Source organism: Oncorhynchus mykiss, chromosome 29 (assembly GCF_057628025.1).
Source record: "Oncorhynchus mykiss isolate SJ-2025 chromosome 29, ASM5762802v1, whole genome shotgun sequence".
Lineage (NCBI taxonomy): Eukaryota > Metazoa > Chordata > Actinopteri > Salmoniformes > Salmonidae > Oncorhynchus > Oncorhynchus mykiss.
Genome location: NC_143050.1, coordinates 34,022,088 through 34,043,763, shown reverse-complemented (window position 1 = coordinate 34,043,763; position 21,676 = coordinate 34,022,088). Strand labels below are relative to the sequence as shown.

The following is a 21,676-nucleotide window of genomic DNA, read 5'->3' as shown; positions in this document are numbered from 1 at the left end:
GTGAATATTGGAAAAATATCCATCAACATTAGGATAGGCGAATTTGATCCTAAATCTGTGGTTTAGGGTAACTTCTATCTCAAGGTAATTTACATAGCAGACCATTGCTCCCATGAACCAATATGTCCTTTGGGACATTTTCCCTTGTGCTCCAATCAAATCACTCCTCTAACATTACAATTGAGCAGGGGTTAGCTCCAGAGATCAACACCAATCCTATAATGTGTGAAGTACATATTTTCTTCTCACACAAACATTTTTTTTTTTAAGAATACGGCAAAATTTATTAGACATGTTTTCCTGCATCTAAAAAAAACAATGTGAGATTAAAGTCTATGCAGTGTTGAATGAGTCACATGATTCAAGTATATTACAATGTACATATAAAAACAAGTGTGCAGCAGGCAGTGACCCTGGCGTTTAGTTTCTGTATGCAACACTATTTGTGGAACGACGACGTAGCCAAGGGGTTTGTCACCGGCATCTCCCCGGTCCATCACGTCTGTGACCACCGCTCGGCGTACGCTAGATGTCAGAATTCCTTGACCGAAGGGTCAGAGTCAGAAGAGGCCGCGACCCCCCTTACAAACAGAGTAATAGTTCAGCAGCAGAAACACAAAAAGCACCAGGAAGTCTACATTTGTTCAAAGCAATTTTTGTGTGTGTGTGAATACATCGAAAAACAACCCCCAAAAAACTTAGTATTTTTGGCACTACTAGAAAATCTAAAACAAACACAGGAAAAAGATAGCTTTAAATAGCTCAGCCCTGGGTATCTGAAGGGTGTCACAATCGTTAGTATCGACATCAGCATAAGTTTTAGTCTTAAAAAAAGGTTTAGCCCAACTTATTTGAATATTATCACTGGCAGATAACTTCCAGTTTAACAACTTATTCCAATTCAACTGAACAGAAGACAAAAAGTAATAGTTACCAGTACCAGCTTGCACATTCTCTCCCATGATCCTACCACCAGTGCTGCACTTCGGCATGGGTTTGTTTTGTAATGATGGTCAGAAGGCTGTATATCAGCATAGAGTTCAAATGGCTCCATTCAGAGGAATACATCAGGATTTAGTCCATTGATGAATTGGGTTAGATTAACACACGTCATCGTAAATCTTCACAGAAATCACCATCACATGTTAATGTCTACTCTAAAATGTGACATACCCCTTTTAGCAGTCATTTACGGTTAGGGTTACAGGAGAAATAATTGGCAGCAGGCAGCGCTACTAGCTACCTCTAATGATGATGAATAATGCATGGCTGTGATGGCAGAGATCGTACACCATGGGCTTAATACAACAGGGAAGTTTTCATTAGGGCACACCATAGCAAACATTTTTTTTCTCTTCATCACACTGAAAATAAGAGGTTCCTATTGGACCAAGTCCAGGTACTCCTGGCTGGTTTCAGACAGTTTACTTCCTGCAGGTGCCTAATTAATACAACCCAGACACATTTGACTGGGAGGAATCGTGCCAGTCTTTACCTACATGACAGGAAAGGGGATGGGTCCACATAATCACCCCAACACAAGCACCTTCTCTGGGGATGACAGAAGAGGGAGAGCCAGCAGCGCGGACGGAGAGTGTATGAGAGACAGAAGGAGAGGAGGAAGGCGTTCAGTATCAGAGTGAAGGAGGGAGGGAAAGAGAAGGAGGGTAGCTCTGTATATAGTCTCTGGTACATTCATTCTTCGTGGTGTGTATACTATATAGGGAAGCCTGCCCACATGATAGTGGCTTAGTGTGACAGGGGTTACCTGTGTGTGTGTGGATGTGTCTTGCTGCTCGCTAGCCTAGTCCCAGATCTGTTTGTGACGTATGGCCAACAGACAAAGGGAGTTGGGCTACACGGCACTAAGCAGATGTTTAAAATCAGGCTAGTGCTGCTCGTGTCTGAAACCTCAGAGGAACTCCCCATTGACGAGGAGACCCCTGACAAAAGGCAATATGGGTAAAATGTATTAAAATAAAAGATGCTAATAAAATTTAAAAGCTATGTTATTCTTATGGAACTAAAAAGTAACTAATTGCTGTAAACTATCTTGCTTTTGCTGGTCGTAATCAATTGTCAAAATAAGTAAATAGTTATTTGAAACTAGTTGATGGAACAGACCCCCTTGTTAGTAAAGCAAGAGTGGTGGCTTGTGAGTTTTTGCTGTGAGTCAGTCAGTGCATCGTATGGTAGCTGAACATCTCTCAATTTCAATGTACAGTACATGTACTGAATGTCAGTGTATGAATGAGTGTGTGCACACGCAAGTCCACTTGGATCTGTACAAGCACGTTAGCGTGTCCATCAGTTTCTTATAGTTTAGTCCGTTTCCCCCAGAAAGCGTCTCTCGGGTCAACCATCTTGGCTCACATAGTCCCCAGGGGTTCTCCGTAGCGGATCTTCTGGCCGGCCTTCAGGTTGAAGGTGAAGTCGTGCGGAGCCTCGAAGAGCAGGACGATGGTGGAGCCCAGGTTGAACTCTCCCAGGTGCTCCCCTTTCCTCATGCTCACGCCCTCCTGGTTGTTGTTAGACAAGTAGCTGAAGTCGTTGTATGAGCCTTTGCTGTAGCGCGGGCTGTTGGTCCGAAGCTCCTGGGGGGGAAAAGTGGGGCCAGTTTAGTAAATATATAATAATGATCACATATTGGTTATAGAGCATAGCTTTATACCCCCCATAAACTCAGTGTCCATCCATGTGATGTGGACAAAAAACAAAAAAAAATGGGGAATTGGAGGACAATAGCTGAATTGGACTAATTCCCATTAGACGATAAGCAGCGCAGCTGAATGAGGTCATATCCTCCCGTTGTGTTGACTACGCCCAGGTGGAAACAGCTTGTATCGCTGGCCCCCTCACTCATCTCCCCATCGTCTTTCTCGCCTCCTTTTTCCTCCCTTTCCACCTGTTGAATTGACAAGGAAAACTGTAGGGCCTAATCTCATGACAACTGAATCTGGAATCCTATGACTGGGACCCAAAAACAAAGGAGTATTTCCTGGTCAGGTCACAATGTCACATGGTGAGGAGAAACTCCTGTATCCATCTACTTCAGATGAAAACACGAGACAGCAGGCTGCGCCAGCGAGCAGAACGTCCCCTTATTGGTCTGCTCTCTGTTGACTGACCCAGGGAGGCAGCCCAGTGCCGAGCGTTGATCCAGAGGACCAAACGCATTAGCCTGTCTGCCCCCGAAGCCGAGATCCTATTGACCTACAGTAAGGAAGTGAGAGATGGTGGGCTTTTAAAACGTCCACATCATCCTAAGCCTCTTCTCTAATCAATGGGAGATCAGTCAGTTTGAACACAGTGAGTGTGGAGATTAAATAGGACTACCAGTGTGTGTGTTTGTGCGTGTGTCAGCAGCTTAGGGAAATGGCCTGACGTACAGGTAAGTGAGACAGGAAGCAGAGGGAGCTTAATGGAGTGATAAGAAGTGTAACATAGCTCAGAGAGACAAGGGGTCAGAAACCCCGAGTCAGGCTGGTCCACTCTCAGCTTCGTCACGCTGACTTTGTACTGCATGTACTGTTATGTCCTAATAGGTTAAGCAGGTGACCCTGGTCTGTCCTCACAATATCAGAGAAAGAGATCGCCATCAGTAACACATCGAACGGCAGTTTAAAAATGTGTACGTACACTATAATTGAACAGCTTGTCAACAGTATAGAATTGCGGTGTAAATACATGTTTAAGGAACAATAGTGGGAACACTAACTTTGATCCTCCCATTCAGAACCTCCTCCATGTATGGACAATGCCACGGTCCCTAAATACTATGACGTGGAGAGACATTGATGCTGCACTATGCACCAGCCAGAACAAAATGGATGAATGAGTGGTTATATACTATGACAGCACCAGAACAGGTTCAGACTGGTGAAACATCCAACTTAAGTGGGTTTTTTCTCCAACCAACCTTGTCAAAGTAGATGCGTATGGAGCCCACATTGGTGGCTCCTACAGCAGTGAGGGAGAAGAAGCCGTGCGTCCACTCTCCGCTCAGCACCACTCTCTCGTTATGGCAGAACAGTTCTTTGATCCAGCGAGCCACGCCAGGGTTCACTGACATCAGAGAGCCTGGGAGGGACACAGAGGGAGCAGGAAGTACATACACAGGTACACCGACAGATACAAAACCTAATACAAACACTGCAAGCAGCACTATACACCAGTTTAGTAGGTACACCCTGTTTACGAAAATGGTTCGCGCCTACAGGCCGTGAGTCACGTGGCTGTGGCTTGCTATATAAAGCAGGCAGTCAGGCATCGAGGCATTCAGTTACTGTTCGATTGAACATTATAAAACAGGCAAAATTAGTGACCTAAGCGACTCAGGGCGGTATGGTTGTTGGTGTCAGGCGCACCGGTTCCAGTATCTCGGAAATGGCCAGCCTCCTGGGCTTTTCACGCAACACAGTGTTTAGGGTTTACCGAGAATGGTGAGACAAACAAAACATCCTGTCAGCGGCAGTCCTGTGGGCAAAAACGGCTTGTTGATGAGAGGTCGAAGGAGAAGGCAAAGAATCGTGCCAGCTAACAGATGGGCCACAAAGAGGCAAATAACGGCGCAGTACAACAGTTGTTTGCAGAATGGCATCTCTTATTCCAGTAGATGACCACACCGGGTTCCACTCCTATCAGCATCACAAACACTGGAGGAGTGGAAAAACAGTGCCTGGTCTTGTGAGGCGTCCTAGGACAAAACAACTCATGAGAGTCGCATCTTTCCACATGAGGCAAACCATTTGGATGCTACAGAAGTTTTTAGAGAAGACCGATTTTCAGGATGCCTCATGATCTGACAAAACACCACTCTAGCTCGCATCTGCAGAAGGGCGATATTGGCGGATTGAGACACAGCCTATGCAAAAAACAACTTAAAACCTTTACAGGATCGGTGTCCCCCCCACGGGACGGTTGAGCTAACGTAGGCTAATGCATGAGGTTGTAAGAAACAAAAAATAATTCCCCAGGACAGAAAGATTAACAAGAATTTAAGCTAACTACACTGTCCAATTTACAGTAGCTATTACAGTGAAATAATACAGTGCTATTGTTTGAGGAGAGTGCACAATTATGAACTTGAAAATGTAGTCTTGATAGAACATTTTGAACGGATACGCAATGGTTCATTGGATCAGTCTTACACTTTGCACATACAAAGCTGTCATTTAGTGGCCAAAGTCTAACTGCGCCTGGGCTGGAATAATACATTATGGCCTCGCTTGCATTTCAAAGATGGTACAAAAAAAAAATACAAAAATCTTTTACCAGATCTAATGTGTTATATTCTCCAACATTCATTTCACATTTCCACAAACTTCAAAGTGTTTCCTTTCAAATAGTATCAGAATATGCATATCCTTGCTTCAAGTCCTGAGCTACAGGCAGTTAGATTTGGGTGTCATTTAAGGCAAAAAAAAATAAATAAAAAAAAGGGGCAGATCCTTAGAGGTTTTAAATAAACAGATTTTTATGTTTTTTTAAAAATTATTATGTCAATTAGATTTATGCGTGGCCACGGAAATTGTAGGAGAAGAGTTTAAAAAATAACCACCAGTCAGGAGGATGCTCAAGAGGTATGATTAGATATGCAGAAAAACCTACATATATATATTTTTAAACATAGAATGAAGCATAATGATTATTGCTCTAGATTGCAGGAAGCCGTTTCGGGTTTTCAAAAAATAAAAATAATAATCCAATTAACCAGCCCCAGCCATCCTCACATACTTTGTGCCTCCACATGTTTTGGGGTGTATGACGCCCCTGATTATGATGTGTGTGTTCAGAACGTCCTGGGATTGTCCTAGCATAGCGGAGTAATTCTGGTGTTTATATAGGGGAATTTCAATGTCAAATGTATGAGCAGGACAGTCCTAACAGCGCACTGACCAGGGAAGTGTCTTCTGTGGGCCACCCTCCAGTCTGTGGGGGAGTGGAAGCAGTGGTAGTCTCCTGGAGCCAGGTACACCACACAGTGGAACAGCTCATTCCCCTCTTTAGTCACCAGCAGGTCCTGGAATGAGCTGGGGTCCTCTTCATCTGGGGAACCCGCACATAATTATACAAACCAATCCTAAATCCCTAGCCTCTAAACAAAACAGGATTAGATGTATCTAATTCTGATAGGATGTATAAAAATGATTAGTGGGTATATCAGGTCCACAACATCAGTTATACTGTATTTACCCACCCAACCCTTTCAGATCAACAAGTCTCAAGGGGATGAAGGTTTAAATTAGGATTAGGTATTAGATCCCATTAGACCGGGGTGGGGGTGAAGGGAAGAGGTACTCACTTGATGGCTTTATGGTGCAGTTGATGGCCTCAGCCCAGGTGTGGGGTCCCAGGAAGGTCTCCAAAGAGTAGGTGACACCTTTGACTTGCTCCACCTCACAGTTCCGCACCCGCCCAAAGTGCAGGATCTTCCCGTCTGCTGGGCTGATCTGGAAAAAAATAATGAAAAAAAGACCGACATTTACGGCTTAAGCCAGGAATCTACTCCTCTATGTCTAGAATATACAGTACCTTCCTCTATGTCTAGAATATACAGTACCTTCCTCTATGTCTAGAATATACAGTACCTTCCTCTATGTCTAGAATATACAGTACCTTCCTCTATGTCTAGAATATACAGTACCTTCCTCTATGTCTAGAATATACAGTACCTTCCTCTATGTCTAGAATATACAGTACCTTCCTCTATGTCTAGAATATACAGTACCTTCCTCTATGTCTAGAATATACAGTACCTTCCTCTATGTCTAGAATATACAGTACCTTCCTCTATGTCTAGAATATACAGTACCTTCCTCTATGTCTAGAATATACAGTACCTTCCTCTATGTCTAGAATATACAGTACCTTCCTCTATGTCTAGAATATACAGTACCTTCCTCTATGTCTAGAATATACAGTACCTTCCTCTATGTCTAGAATATACAGTACCTTCCTCTGTCTAGAATATACAGTACCTTCCTCTGTCTAGAATATACAGTACCTTCCTCTATGTCTAGAATATACAGTACCTTCCTATGTCTAGAATATACAGTACCTTCCTCTGTCTAGAATATACAGTACCTTCCTCTGTCTAGAATATACAGTACCTTCCTCTGTCTAGAATATACAGTACCTTCCTCTGTCTAGAATATACAGTACCTTCCTCTGTCTAGAATATACAGTACCTTCCTCTATGTCTAGAATATACAGTACCTTCCTCTATGTCTAGAATATACAGTACCTTCCTCTGTCTAGAATATACAGTACCTTCCTCTATGTCTAGAATATACAGTACCTTCCTCTATGTCTAGAATATACAGTACCTTCCTCTATGTCTAGAATATACAGTACCTTCCTCTATGTCTAGAATATACAGTACCTTCCTCTATGTCTAGAATATACAGTACCTTCCTCTATGTCTAGAATATACAGTACCTTCCTCTATGTCTAGAATATACAGTACCTTCCTCTATGTCTAGAATATACAGTACCTTCCTCTATGTCTAGAATATACAGTACCTTCCTCTATGTCTAGAATATACAGTACCTTCCTCTATGTCTAGAATATACAGTACCTTCCTCTATGTCTAGAATATACAGTACCTTCCTCTATGTCTAGAATATACAGTACCTTCCTCTATGTCTAGAATATACAGTACCTTCCTCTATGTCTAGAATATACAGTACCTTCCTCTATGTCTAGAATATACAGTACCTTCCTCTATGTCTAGAATATACAGTACCTTCCTCTATGTCTAGAATATACAGTACCTTCCTCTATGTCTAGAATATACAGTACCTTCCTCTATGTCTAGAATATACAGTACCTTCCTCTATGTCTAGAATATACAGTACCTTCCTCTATGTCTAGAATATACAGTACCTTCCTCTATGTCTAGAATATACAGTACCTTCCTCTATGTCTAGAATATACAGTACCTTCAGAAAGTACTCATACCCCTGGACTTATTTCACATTTTGTTGAATAACCGCTTGAATTCAAAATGGATTAAATATCGCTTCTCACTCATCTACACACACACACACACACACACCTACCCTATAATGACAAAGTGGAAACATGTTTTGAGAAATGTTCGCAAATGTATTGAAAATGAAATACAGAGATCTCATTTACATAAGTATTCACACCCTGGTGCCAAAACATATTAGAATCACCTTTGGCAGCAATTAATTAAAGCTGTGCATCTTTCTGGGTAAGTCTCTAAAAACATTGCACAAATGGAGTGTACAATATTAGCACATTTTAAATTCTTCAACCTCTGTCAAGTTGGTTGTTGATTATTGCGAGACAGCCATTTAAGTCTTGGCATAGATTCTCAAGCCGATTTAAGTCAAAACTGTAACTAGGCCACTCAGGAACCTTCAACGTCATCTTGATAATCTCGTCAGCTGTATATTTGGCCTTGTGTTTTAGGTTATAATCCTGCTGAAAGGTGAATGGGTCTACCAGTGTGTTGGAAAACAGACAACCAGGTTTTCCTCTAGGATTGTGCCTGAGCTTAGCTCTATTCCATTTATTTTTAGAAAAATACAAACAGCTTTGTCCTTGCCGATGACAAGCATACCTACAACATGATGCAGCCACCACCATACTTGAAAATATGAAGAGCGGTACTCAGTGATGTGTTGGATTTGCCCCAAACATAAAGCTTTGTATTCAGGACATGAAGTTAATTTCTTTACTACATTGTTTGCAGTTTTACTTTAGTACCTTATTGCAAAAGGGATGCATGTTTACACTCGGTCATTTAGGTTAGTATTGTGGAGTAACCACAACGTTGTTGAGCCATCAGTTTTCTATCATAGCCATTAAACGAACTGTTTTAAAACCACCATTGGCCTCATGGTGAAATCCCTAAACAGTTTCCTTCCTCTCCGGCAACTGAGTTAGGAAGGACGCCTGTATCTTTGTAGTGACCGGTTGTATTGATTCACTATCCAAAGTGTAATGAATAACTTCACCATACTCAAAGGGATATTGAATGTCTGTTGATTTTTTTACCCATCTACAAAATAGGTGTCCTCCTCATTGAAAAAACTCCCTGTAAAACTCCATGTAGACAAATCTGTGTTTGAAATGTACTGCTCAACTGAGGGACCTTACAGATTACCTCATCTCTGTACCCCACATATCGGTTATCATTAAAAAAAATATACTTATTGCACATACGGAGTCCATGCAACTTGTGACTTAAGCACATTTTTTACTCCTGAACTTAGACTTTCCATAACAAAGGAGTTGAATATTACTGACAAGACCATTCAGCGTTTCATTTTTTATTAATTTGTTAACATTTCTAAAAACCTAATTCCACTTTCACATTATGGGGTATTGTGTGTAGGCCAGTAACACAAAATACAAATTCAATCCATTTTAAATTCAGGCTGTAATACCATTTTTTGGGGAGAAAGTCAGGGGGTGTGAATACGGCACCTTTACGCCACCTTTCACACCAAGACGTTTGTCAGTCAACTTTACCAATGCCGCCAAATGTTTCCGCATTTTCTTTATATATATCTGCCGGTAACAAAGCCTGTACTTTTACTTCCACCAACCGACCTAGTCACGATTGCGGTAGTGTATTTAAAAGTCCTGTTGGGAGTTTGAAAAAGAAAGTGCGAGAAGGTGTGATCACGTCCAACGTGGATCAATAAAGAAACTCTGATATCATCCTACAGAGGTTCATCCAGGGCAGAACATTTTCTAACCTGGATAGAGCAGATAATGCTTCTATAGCAAAAAATAAATGTGAAATAAAATGTTATGACAGCGGTTCCACACATTCTAAATATTTTCTATTTTATTCTGTTATATTCCATTATATTAAATCTTACTATAAACTATAGGCCCTGTGTGTTGACTGATCAGGGCAGGGGAAAGTAGGAAAAGTGTGTCTCTTGTCTGTTTAATTAACAAAATAAGAACTATTGATTTAATTTGCCTTGCACAGCTATGGGTTGAACAGACCAGTAGCCTAACATTACACTCAAAATATGCTATTCTATTGAAACTAAAATTGTATTTGTCTCGTCTTAGGACCTGCATAAACACATTTCTAGATTTGTCTATCCACCTCATAATTACCAGAACATCTGACAATGAGTTGAGTGTGTAGCCAACTTTTTATTCACCGTAAAAATAAATTACAAATCATTATTTACAACTATAAACTGGGTGGTTTGAGCCCTGAATGCTGATTGGCTGACAGCTGTGGTATATCAGACCGTATACCACAGGTATGACGAAACAAATTTTTACTGCTCTAATTACATTGGTAACCAGTTTTTAACAGCAATAAAGCACCTCGGGGTTTGTGGTATATGGCCAAAACGACACGGCTGGGGGTTGTATATAAACACTAATTTTGTACATCCATAACGGTCAATTTTCCTCTAAAGTACGACCATTTTTATATTTTCATCATTGTTGTTTTTGTGTGTAGCCATGCCTTACTATCAAAGTGGCTATTAATATTTAACCCTAAGACTGAGATTCAGACTTCCGAAAAATGCCTGTCTACACGATGTGTTTACAATACTGCGTCGCTAATAAGGCATTATTTGTTCCACAGAATGGGAGCATTTGAAATAAGATCAAGCTCAAACGAGAAGGATAAACATTTTTTTATATGTTTGATACAGATGTTACTAGCAACTTCTGGGGTAGCTAGCTTTAGCTTGGTACCTAAGTAGCACCAATGAAACTGCATTCATTATCAATATTCTTAGCAATGATTTAGAAATCCATGTAAGTATTAGCTAGAGAAACTTCGAGGCACAGTGGAGAAGAAGTTGGAGAGGATGGGGGACATCATCTATGAGTACGGGGCAGAAAGCTTTGGAGTGCAAGAGACAAAAGGCGGGAGAAAGGTTCTAACCCCACCAGTTTCCAGGAGGCAACAAGAAATCAAGCGCCTCGTTCAAGAAAGGAGACAGCTTAAGAAACAGTGGAAGAAGGCCTCTGAAGTGGAAAAGGAGGGCATAGAGGCACTTCAGGCTGACATCAAAACCCGGTTGGCATCCCTCTGTAGAGCAGAAAACCTACGGAAATGCAGAAGGAAGAAAGAACTCGATTCTATGAAGATCCCTTCAAGTTCCTTAAAGGTCTCTTCACGAAGGAAAAAAGTGGAGCTCTAAAAACAACAAAGAAAGACCTAGAGGAGCACCTGAGAACAACAAACTTTGACTCAAAGCGACATGAACATCTGGCCATCCCATCAGATATCCCACCCATTGAACCCCCGGAACATCATATTGAGACCAGCCCTCCGACATGGAAAGAGGTGGAAAACACAGTTCGACGGGCAAGAACAGCATCAGCCCCGGGTCCAAATGGAGTCCCGTACAAAGTGTATAAGAACGCACCAGACGTCCTGAGGTTCCTCTGGAGGCTTATGAGAACAGCTTGGCAAAAGAAGATAATACCCAAAGTGTAGCGTAGGGCAGGCGGGGTCCTGATCCCTAAGGAGAAGGATGCAGTGAACATCAGCCAATTCCGCCCAATCTCCTTACTGAATGTCGAGGGTAAAATCTTCATTAGGGTCATTGCCTAGAGGATGGCCGAGTACCTGCAAAGGAATGCGTACGTCGATACATCTGTACAGAAGGCAGGAATATCAGGGTTCTCTGGCTGCTTGGAACATTCCAGCATGATCTGGCACCAGATCCAAATGGCCAAGGTGGAGAAAAGGGACCTCCATGTAGTCTTCCTCGACTTCGCCAATGCATTTGGCTCTGTGCCCCATGAACTCCTGTGGTCTGCCATCAGATTTTTCCACATACCGGACACCATCACCACCCTGGTGAAGTCGTACTTTCAGAATCTGCAGTTCTGCTTCACCACCTCATGGCAGTGCCTGAATGCAGGTATAATGGCGGGATGTACCATTTCTCCGTTGGCATTCATAATGGCAATGGAGGTTATCATCAGATCCTCAAAATGGGTTGCTGGTGGACAGCGAGTCAACTCTGGTTTCCGCCTCCCTCCACTCAGAGCCTACATGGACGACATTACAACATTGACCACCACTGTCCCATGCAACAGGAGACTGCTCAGAAAACTTGAGGAGAACATCAGCTGGGCCCGTGTGAAGATTAAACCATCCAAGTCACGCAGCATCTCAATTGTGAAGGGAGTACTCTCTGACCTGAAATTTTTCATCGGAGATGACCAAATCCCAACAGTGTCTGAGCAGCTGGTAAAAAGCCTTGGAAGGTGGTATGATGCAAGCCTGAAGGACAAAGACCAGGTGCAACAGCTGCGCAAAGACATCAGTAGTAGCCTACAGTCCATCGACAACACCCAGCTACCTGGAAAGTTAAAGGCCTGGTGTCTGCAGTTTGGTTTCCTACCCCGGGTGTTGTGGCCCCTAGCAGTGTATGAGGTTCCAATCTCAACAGTGGAGAAGATGGAAAGAGGAGTCACAGGCTACTTAAAGAAGTGGCTCGGAGTTCCACGATGCCTTACCACCATAGGCCTCTATGGAGATGGTGTCCTCAAGCTGCCCCTCACCAGTCTAACAGAGGAATTCAAGTGTGCAAAAACCAGGCTCCAGATGACACTGAATGAATCTCGAGACCCAGTGGTGAGCAACAACGCGCCGACCTTAGCAACTGGGCGCAAATGGAGGCCAGGAAAAGCAGTCCAGGAGGCAACAGCAGCCCTCAGACATGCTGACATTGTGGGTCATGTTCAGCAAGGGAGAGGAGGCCTTGGGCTAACTAGCCGTGCTACTTGGAGTAAGGCCACTGCACCAGAGCGGCGGAAGATGGTAGCGCAGGAAGTACGCCATCAGGAGGAGGCTGCAAGGTGGGCCAAGGCAGTCTCTCTTGCCAAACAGGGACAGTGGACTCGATGGGACAGTGTGGAGAAGAGGAAGATCAGCTGGAAGGATCCGTGGGCCATGGAAGTGAGGCGGTTGAGCTTTTCCATCAGAGCAACATATGACGTCCTTCCAACACCAGTTAATCTTCACCAATGGTATGGTGAAGATCCGGACTGTGCCCTCTGTTCCATGCCAGCCAACCTCAGGCACATTCTCACAGGTTGTAAAACAAGCCTCAACCAAGGACGCTACACTTGGCGTCACAACCAAGTCCTTAAAAACCTTGCGTCCGCCCTGGAGGACAAGCGAGCTGCCACCAACTCCCTACTACCCCCAGCAGCATCACATCCCTTACGGACGACCTTTGTCCGCGAAGGGGCTAAACCACCGAAGAGCGGCTCTACACCATTAGAGCGAGACCAGCTGCGCTTGGCCCGCGACTGGAAAATGCTAGCTGACATTGGCCGGCAACTTGTGTTTCCTCCGGAGATTGCAACCACCACCCTAAGACCTGACATGGTGCTCTGGTCCCGTTCGCTCAAGAAGGTCTTCATCATTGAGCTCTCAGTACCCTGGGAGGAGTCAGTAGAGGCTTATGAGCGAAAACATCTGCGCTATGCCGATCTAGCTGCCGAAGCACGGCATCATGGCTGGAACACAGAAGTCCAACCAGTGGAGGTGGGCTGCAGAGGTTTTGTGGCAACATCTACAACCAGACTGCTTAGAGACCTGGCAATCAAAGCTGTATCGGAGGCGGCAGAAGGCAGCAGTCAGTGGCTCTGGATGAAGAGGAAAGACCCCAGCTGGGCCCCGAAGTGAGAGGGCCAGGAGGTATGCGGTCAACAATGCTTGACTCAGGGAGGAGGTAGCCCCCTGCCATGCATAGTACCATGGGATGTTGGCTATCAACAACAAGGCAACTCCTATGACTAATTGGGAATGGGACGCAAGCGTAGGATTGATCACCCTGTCGCTGGCCGCCTTTGGGGAGGGTGTATAGTGTGAAAGGCCGAAACACCCTAGGAACCAAAAGGTACACTACTGACGATGCGCTCCCCAAATTTCACCAGGTTCATTCATGAACTCTTGGAAGTGCTTGCACAAAGGATAGTAACATCTCATCCTGTGTTCTTGGAATCTAGGTAGCCACTTGTTCTCTAATTAACTTCAGTTCATAGAAATAAAGCTAGATAACAAACCCCAGGCTAACCTTATAAGCAGCTAGCTAGCTTCATCTGGCTAGTGTGGCTTGACCGGACCGGGTTATGTATTGTGGAGCTAGCCACAATAAGGATTAGCCACAATAGCGGAATTCGTGGTTCGCCTTCAAACAATCCGCAAAAAAGTCCCTCTATGAAAGTGATGCAAATGGTTACAATTAGTGAATTCATGCCATATTTAGACTAGATAATGTTAAACAACGTTGGAGTGTAGAGCAATGAAATTAGATATCAGTCTACTTGGTGACACCCACAGAACATAACTGAAGAGTTCACACAAATATTAGCATCTTAGCTCCTATTGCGGGAGTTTGACTGTGGGAAATGAAATGGGGTATCAGTCTGCTCAGTACCCAAGTCCTTCACAGAGTTATCAGACTCCAAAACATCCATGTTGTATTGTTTTTCCTCTGGAATAGTGTTCAAACCAAATAGCAGGTTGACTGGTATAATAAACGTTGCTTATTTCAGTGGTTTTAGAGTACGACAATAAGAGCTACGATGCTAATGTTCTGAGGATGTCACGGAGCACACTGATACCCCGTACCATTGATCCACAATCCATAGGCTGTACAGTGAAATAAGTACGCGCCTCCAATGCAATTCTCAAGTCTAACACGTGATTTTGGTCAAATTAACAAAGTCTCTGATGAATTTATATAACATTCGAACATCGTTTAGCATGATCTATTACATTATGGCATGATTACACTATTTGTATCACTTTCAATTAGAGACATATTTTGAAGGTGAACCGCAAATTCCACTGTTGTGTCTGTCTACTCCTTATTGTGGCCAGCTTCACATAGGTGGGTCTAAAACCTACACTGGAGTTGCTTACCAAGAAGACAGTGAAAGTTCCTGAGTGGCTGAGTTACAGTTTTGACTTAAATCTACTTGAAAATCAAATGGCAAGACCTGAAAATAGTTGTCTAGCAATGATCAACAACGACGACATAGCTTGAAGAATTCTGAAATTAATACACGTGCAAATGTTGCACAATCCAGGTGTAGTAAAGCTCTTAGAGACTTACCCAGAAAGACGTGCAGCTGTAGTCGCTGCCAAAGGTGCTTCTACAAAGTACTTACTTAGGGGTTGAATACTTATGTAAATTAGACATCTCTGCATTTAATTTTCAATACATTTGCTAACATGTTTTCACACTGTCATTATGGGGTATTGTGTGTAGATGAGTGAGAGAAAATATATTTAATCCATTTTGAATTCAGGCTGTAACACAAAATGTGGAATAAGTCAAGAGGTATGAATACTTTGAAGGCACAGTACACACGCGCACGCATACACACACACACACACTCACCACGCAGTGCGAGTTGCACACGGGCCGGACAGCCGGTTTGAGTTTCCGTCTAAAGAACTCTCCCAGGTTCCTGTACTGAATTAGGTCTTCCACAGCCGCCTCCTGCATGTTGACACCAAACGTCCAGATATACAGACTGTAGACTGGCTTTCTCAGCCAGGTCGGTAGTTCCACCTGGTTCAGGCGACCCCAGGCCCGAGACAGCAGCCGTGTTGGGATGGTCTTGTACAGAGCAACCTGGGCCAGGGAGGGAGAGATTGGGTTAGCCTACACATAGTTAAACTGCATGTTCTCACATTGGCTGCATCCTGGCTTATCCCAGATTGGTTTGTGCTGTCTGGCCAACTCCCTATGCTCATTGTTACACCAAACAACCATAGCAGTTGGCAAGACTACACACACAGATGAGACAGGGCTACTACTTCTCTACTGGGTGAACTGTAGCAGGAGAAGCTAGAACCATGGCAGACGAGGCTATAAAGTTGACTAGATCACTAAGCTTAAGGCAAGGCGCCATCTCAACTCAACTGAAAAGAGCATTTAAAGTCAACTGCATCAAGGCCATATGCAGGATAGGTAGCAAGCGAGAGTTGACCGTGTTTTAACACGCCTGAATAGATTGAACTTTTGCACTCCTGAAGTACGGTCTTCGATTACAGGTGCATTGTAGAAGCCAAACGTGAACCCTCAGAAGTCGCACAGATCATGTACATTTCCAAAACTTTAAGAAGAATAGTTTAAAAAGGACAGCTTTTTTCCATCTTCATAACATTGCAAAAATCAGAAACTTTCTGTCCAAAAATTATAAATTTTTCTGCATCTATGCTTTTGTCACTTCTAGATTAGACTACTGCAATGCTCTACTTTCCGGCTAAAGCACTAAATTAACTTCAGTTTGTGCTAAACACAGTTGCTAGAATCTTGACAAGAACCAACAAAAATTTGATCATATTACTCCAGTGCTAGTCTCTCCACACTGGCTTCCTGTTAAGGCTAGGGCTGATTAAGGTTTTACTGCTAACCTACAAAGCATTACATGGGCTTGCTCCTACCAATCTTTCCGATTGGGTCCTGTAGTACATCCCTACACGTACGCTACGGTCACAAGACGCAGGCCTCCTTACTGTCCCTAGAATTTCTAAGCAAACAGCTGGAGGCAGGGCTTTCTCCTATAGAGCTAATTGTTTTACCTATCCATGTGAGAGACGCAGACTCGGTCTCAACCTTTAAGTCTTTATTGAAGACTCATCTCTTCAGTAGGGCCTATGATTGAGGGTTGTCTGGTCCAGGGGTGTGAAGGTGAACGGAAAGGCACTGGAGCGACGAACCGCCCATGCCGTCTGCCTGGCCGGTTCCCCTCTCCACTGTGATTCTCTGGTTCTAACCCTATTAAGGGGGCTGAGTCACTGGCTTACTGGTGCCCTCCCATGCCGTCCCTAGGAGTGGTGCGTCACTTGAGTGGGTTGAGTCACTGATGTGATCTTCCTGTCCGGGTTGGCGCCCCCCTCGGGTTCGTGCCGCGGGGGAGGTCTTTGTGGGCTTACTCAGCCTTGTCTCAGGGTATTAGGTTGGTGGTTGAAGATATCCCTCTGGTGATGTGGGGCTGTGCCTTGGCAAAGTGGGTGGGGTTATATCCTGCCTCTTTGGCCCTGTCCAGGGGTATCGTCGGACAGGGACACAGTGTCTCCCGACCCCTCCTGTCTCAGCCTATTTATGCTGCAATAGTTTGTGTGTCAGGGGGCTATAGTCAGTCTGTTCTATCTGGAGTATTTCTCATGATTTATCCTGTGACCTTTGTGAATTTAAGTATGCTCCCTCTCACTCTCTTTCCTCTCTATCACTCTCTTTCCTCCCTCTCAGAGGACCTGAGCCCTAGGACCACACCTCAGGACTAACTGGCCTAATGACTCCTTGCTGTCCCCAGTCCACCTGGTCATGCTTCTGCTCCAGTTTCAACTGTTTTGCCTGTGGCTATGGAACCCTGACCTACTCACGTCCAGTGCTACCTTGTCCTGGACCTGCTTGTTTTGGACTCTCTACCACACCTGCTGTCTATAACTCTGAATGATCGGCTATGAAAAGCCAACTGACATTTACACCTGTTGCACCCTCTACAACCACTGTGATTACCATTATTATCTGACCCTGATGGTCATCTATGAAGGTTTGAACATCTTGGCCATGTTCTGTTATAATCTCCACCCGGCACAGGCAGAAGAGGACTGGCCACCCCTCATAGCCTGGTTCCTCTAAGGTTTCTTCCTAGGTTCTGGCCTTTCTAGGGAGTTTTTCCTAACCACCGTGCTTCTACATCCTGCATTGCTTGCTGTTTGGGGTTTTAGGCTGGGTTTCTGTACAGCGCTTTGTGACATCAGCTGATGTAAAAAGGGCTTCATAAATAAATTATTGAATTCTAATTGGTTAACTGTGCACTTTAGGGATCAGCCGCCTGGGGATCTTCCCCACCCCTTATCCCTGCCGAACAGCTGAAGCCCTTAATGATATTCCATCTCAAATCCAACGCGGCTACGAATGGACCGCCGGCACAGTAAAAAAATATATTGAAATAGCCATTTCTTTACGTGGTCTCAGATGTGAGGTCAGGGTAATACACGTAGAAATCAGATTTAAAATAGACCTGCAATAGAATAGGAGTTTAACAGGTAGGTAGGAGGGTCTCAAAAAGCCATGTGACCCCAGGATTAAAAACCTTAAAGCTGATCAGAGTTCAGACTGTAAAACAGAAATACAGTGGAGAAATACTGGAGCTTATTTTGGTGCTTAACATTGCCAATAGAAATATAATGTATGGATCAAACTGACAAACCGATTCAATGTGCACAATAGAGAGAAGCATGTCTGTACAACATTTCAATGCAAATTCTCTGGAACTTTGCGCACCCTCCTGAATTTAAGCCAAACCGGTGCTGCATGCGGAGTCTGGACCCGCCCACATAACTCACTAGGCAGTAAGGTCCTGTAGCTCCAGAGATGATCACAAATCTTGTCCAAACTGCAGGAAATAGATCAGCTGAGGATATGGGTGGCAGATAAGTTCTCTCCCCATGATTAAGTATCCACTTTGATTAATAGGTCAAGGGAGGTGGAATAGATCAACATTTCATTAATAACATTAAATGCTTATTGGCTGATGGTAAGGTGGGAAACAGCATCCATTGAAACTTAGGCCACTCACTCGCCCCTTTACCGCGACAGTGTGAGCGAGCACAGCAGGAGAAGAAAACAAAGCATTCCTCCCGTTATTGTGTGGATCACACAAAGGGCCTTTGATAGGCGTTACGATAGAGCCTGGGCCGAGATCAGAGCTCTGCAGGTCCATATGGGTCCGGCCATCTGTGACGGGGGGGGGGGGGGGGGGGGGGGGGGCACCTCACACATCAGTGGCTCTCTAACAGAGCACTTCTAGCCAAGAAAACCTGGTGCCACGATGCAGGGGAAACAAACTGTTTGGTAGGAACTGTAATGAACATAGGGGTTTATTAAAGTGGATTTAAAGTGCTTTTTCAAGTGTTCCAGCTGCTATTTACTTTGTTTGGGAGGAACTGGTGTCCTAACTCAACTAGTATTATAGGACTAGGTACCTCTGGATGCTGAGATTGACATTCAGTCATTCATTCTCTCTCACACACACACACACACGAGAAAAACGCTGTAGTAGCGCGTTAGTAGGGAAGGACTCACCCTGCTTGTTGGTCTCCAGCCAACCTTGGCCAGGGGCTTGAGTGCGCCGAAGGTCAGGAAGTAGTAGAGGAAGCTGAGCGGCCATGAGCGCAGCCGCAAGACGGGCCGGGACATGCAGCTCAACTGGCCAAGACGACGCCGCAAGGCCAACTGAGGGAACTGCAACCTGCGCAACCATACAAAGCCCTGGGTTGGCACAGGTATGGCAGTGTACACACAAACAGAGTCTCCGACTCACAAAACACAGGCAGGGCAGAGACTCACATTCACAGACACCCACAAAGTCTCTCACCCACGCACACCCACAAAGCACATGAAAAATGACAGAATGCACACGCACACCCACAAAGACGTGGATAAATACACGTATAACGGAAACTAAAATGACACGACAACAAAGCACAAACAGAAATAGTCTTACGTTACACTGTTCAAACACAGCACATTCCTATCGGGAAATAGGCTACTGAGCCGTCACACGTTCTGACTGCACAACCTACCCCAAAATCTCCTCAACCACGCAGATGATAGTCTTCCACAGTATCTCATCTAAACCCCCACGTGGTTAGTTTCCTAAAAATGTATATTGCATACAGAATCCACTCTACTCTTCAGGCTGCTTTTAGTCAAGTCAACTGTCTCTCCTTAAAATATCCTCATTCTAACTCCCATCCATCCAGATCTCTCAATATGCCATGTAAAAATATGCAGCACTTTATTCGCTTAGCCTTAAGCGATAAACGCGGAGAGGGATTTTAAATGACAAACTCTGTGCTCTCAAAGTGTGTGGGTGGTAAACACACAGCTAAAAATGCATAGAAAACAGCATATCCACCCAACAGTCAAATCCATAATCTGTCCATGACTATGCCTGGCCACACTGCATACGTCTATTAAAATGGGCTTCAGTGGTGCTCGTGTTGTCCTGACTCTGTACAATAGGAACAACTAGGGCAGCAGTGATGCAGCGGTGGACTGGACTCTAAGGGGGAGACCAATGTTCTCAACAAGGGACATCCAACACACACAAAATGTACAACACCAAAGGCTTTTAGATGGGATATTGGGTGGGGGTATAGCTAGTTCTCAGCCAAGTGACACATGGAGGTGCTGCAGCCTTAGCTCTGCAAAATCCAGACTTGTGAAAAGAAAGTGAGCGAGTGAGAGAGTCCAGACTTGAGAGAAGAGGTGGTATAACACAGGCTAGCTGTATAGCCTCAGTGGGGCTATCTATAGGCCTAAAGAGGACCAGTCTCCACTAATCAGGATAAAGGCAAAGTGTGAGGTCATGCCATGCATGGTTTAGCCACTGACACCCTAACGGACAGCAGTCAGTCAGCAGCACCTTAACGCCACAATCACTGGCATACAGTAGGTTGCATGGGTCATCTCCTGTGGCGTCTATATAAATCCCTGAGTTATTATAGACCCGTTTGGCCTCTGCGTTGAATCGGATCAATTGAATGGTGCTTCACAGGCTGGTGTTGATGCCCCCTTTGTGAAACTGCTGCCAGTGCTGAGTGATCGTCTCCCAGCACAGCCGTTCAGACAACACTGCCCATATTATTCCACCATCTGAATACACATGTATCGGAGGATGGCCTATAGATCCGGAGCAGCATGTGGAGCTGTGAGGTTCAGTGGGTCCGCACAGAGAGCCGCACACCCCACCACATTTTACTGTGTCATTTCTCAAGGGTTTGATGACCACAGCACGGCAGTCATGAAAGAAAAGGCTATCGTTAAACACATCTGAATGATCCACAGCGATTTAAGATCGCCCCATTCTGGAAAACTGGAATGAAATTCCTGATTCATCAGGGAAAATCTCATCTCTGATTACTTTGGCTCCATGGTAGCTGGGTACTGGATTACTTCCACTGAGGCACACTGCTGTATGTGTACTGGAGATAGCGACTGCTCTCCTCATAGTCACCGCTGGCTGGCCTAGTTTGGATTGCAGAGCGTTAGACTGGGCCACTCATCCTCTCTAAGCTCTAAAAACAGGAAAGCAAGGTTTACTACAGAGCCTGGCCGGGTACACAGCCTATAATTAGATTCCAGCTAATGGCGCTAATATAGATTTAGGGCAATTCCACGATAACGGAATGGCACTGAGACTCAGATTTCTCACTTTAAAAAAAAATGTATGCCAAACAAATACCATTGATTTAAACGTTTCACAAAACCATACAACTCTATGCACAAGGACTACTTTTAACAATTTATTCAACATTTTACAAAAACATAAAAAAAATAAATAAATAAAAACAGAATAACTCTGCAGATGCAAAGTTGGATAAAAAAAAATGTCCATGGTTTCCAATAACTGCTCCAAATTAACATTCAAAAGATAAAATGACAAAAGACTATCAGCTATGACATGACACATTGAATTTAATGAACTACAGTTTATTTTACCTTTATTCAACTAGGCAAGTCAGTTAAGAACAAATTCTTATTTTGAACTACAGTAAGTGAAGTGGATTTACACCCGGTAACGGAATTGCATCATGGCTCCCTGATCTGTACTACACAGAAATGCATAATTATGGATATGAATTTAACTCTTTATAGA

General features: G+C 44.0%; 1 protein-coding gene across 9 annotated transcripts in view; it reads right to left on the bottom strand.

The window, feature by feature from the left end:
- Window positions 1-256: 256 nt before the first annotated feature.
- The window catches only part of pisd (phosphatidylserine decarboxylase), a 45,236-nt gene continuing 23,816 nt past the window's right edge, over window positions 257-21,676 (bottom strand). For 5 of the 9 annotated variants that reach the window (XM_021590720.3, XM_090227074.1, XM_021590721.3 and 2 more), the window contains 6 exons: window positions 19,099-19,264; window positions 15,397-15,633; window positions 6,305-6,452; window positions 5,899-6,048; window positions 3,920-4,080; window positions 257-2,594 (listed from right to left, as the gene is read on the bottom strand). In XM_021590720.3, the coding sequence (XP_021446395.1) occupies window positions 2,370-2,594; window positions 3,920-4,080; window positions 5,899-6,048; window positions 6,305-6,452; window positions 15,397-15,633; window positions 19,099-19,264 (1,087 nt within the window). In that variant the 3' untranslated portion in view covers window positions 257-2,369. Of the gene's footprint in view, window positions 2,595-3,919; window positions 4,081-5,898; window positions 6,049-6,304; window positions 6,453-15,396; window positions 15,634-19,098; window positions 19,265-20,941; window positions 21,096-21,676 lie in introns of those variants that run through there. The other 4 variants (XM_021590716.3, XM_021590718.3, XM_090227075.1 and 1 more) reach the window with 2 other exon arrangements.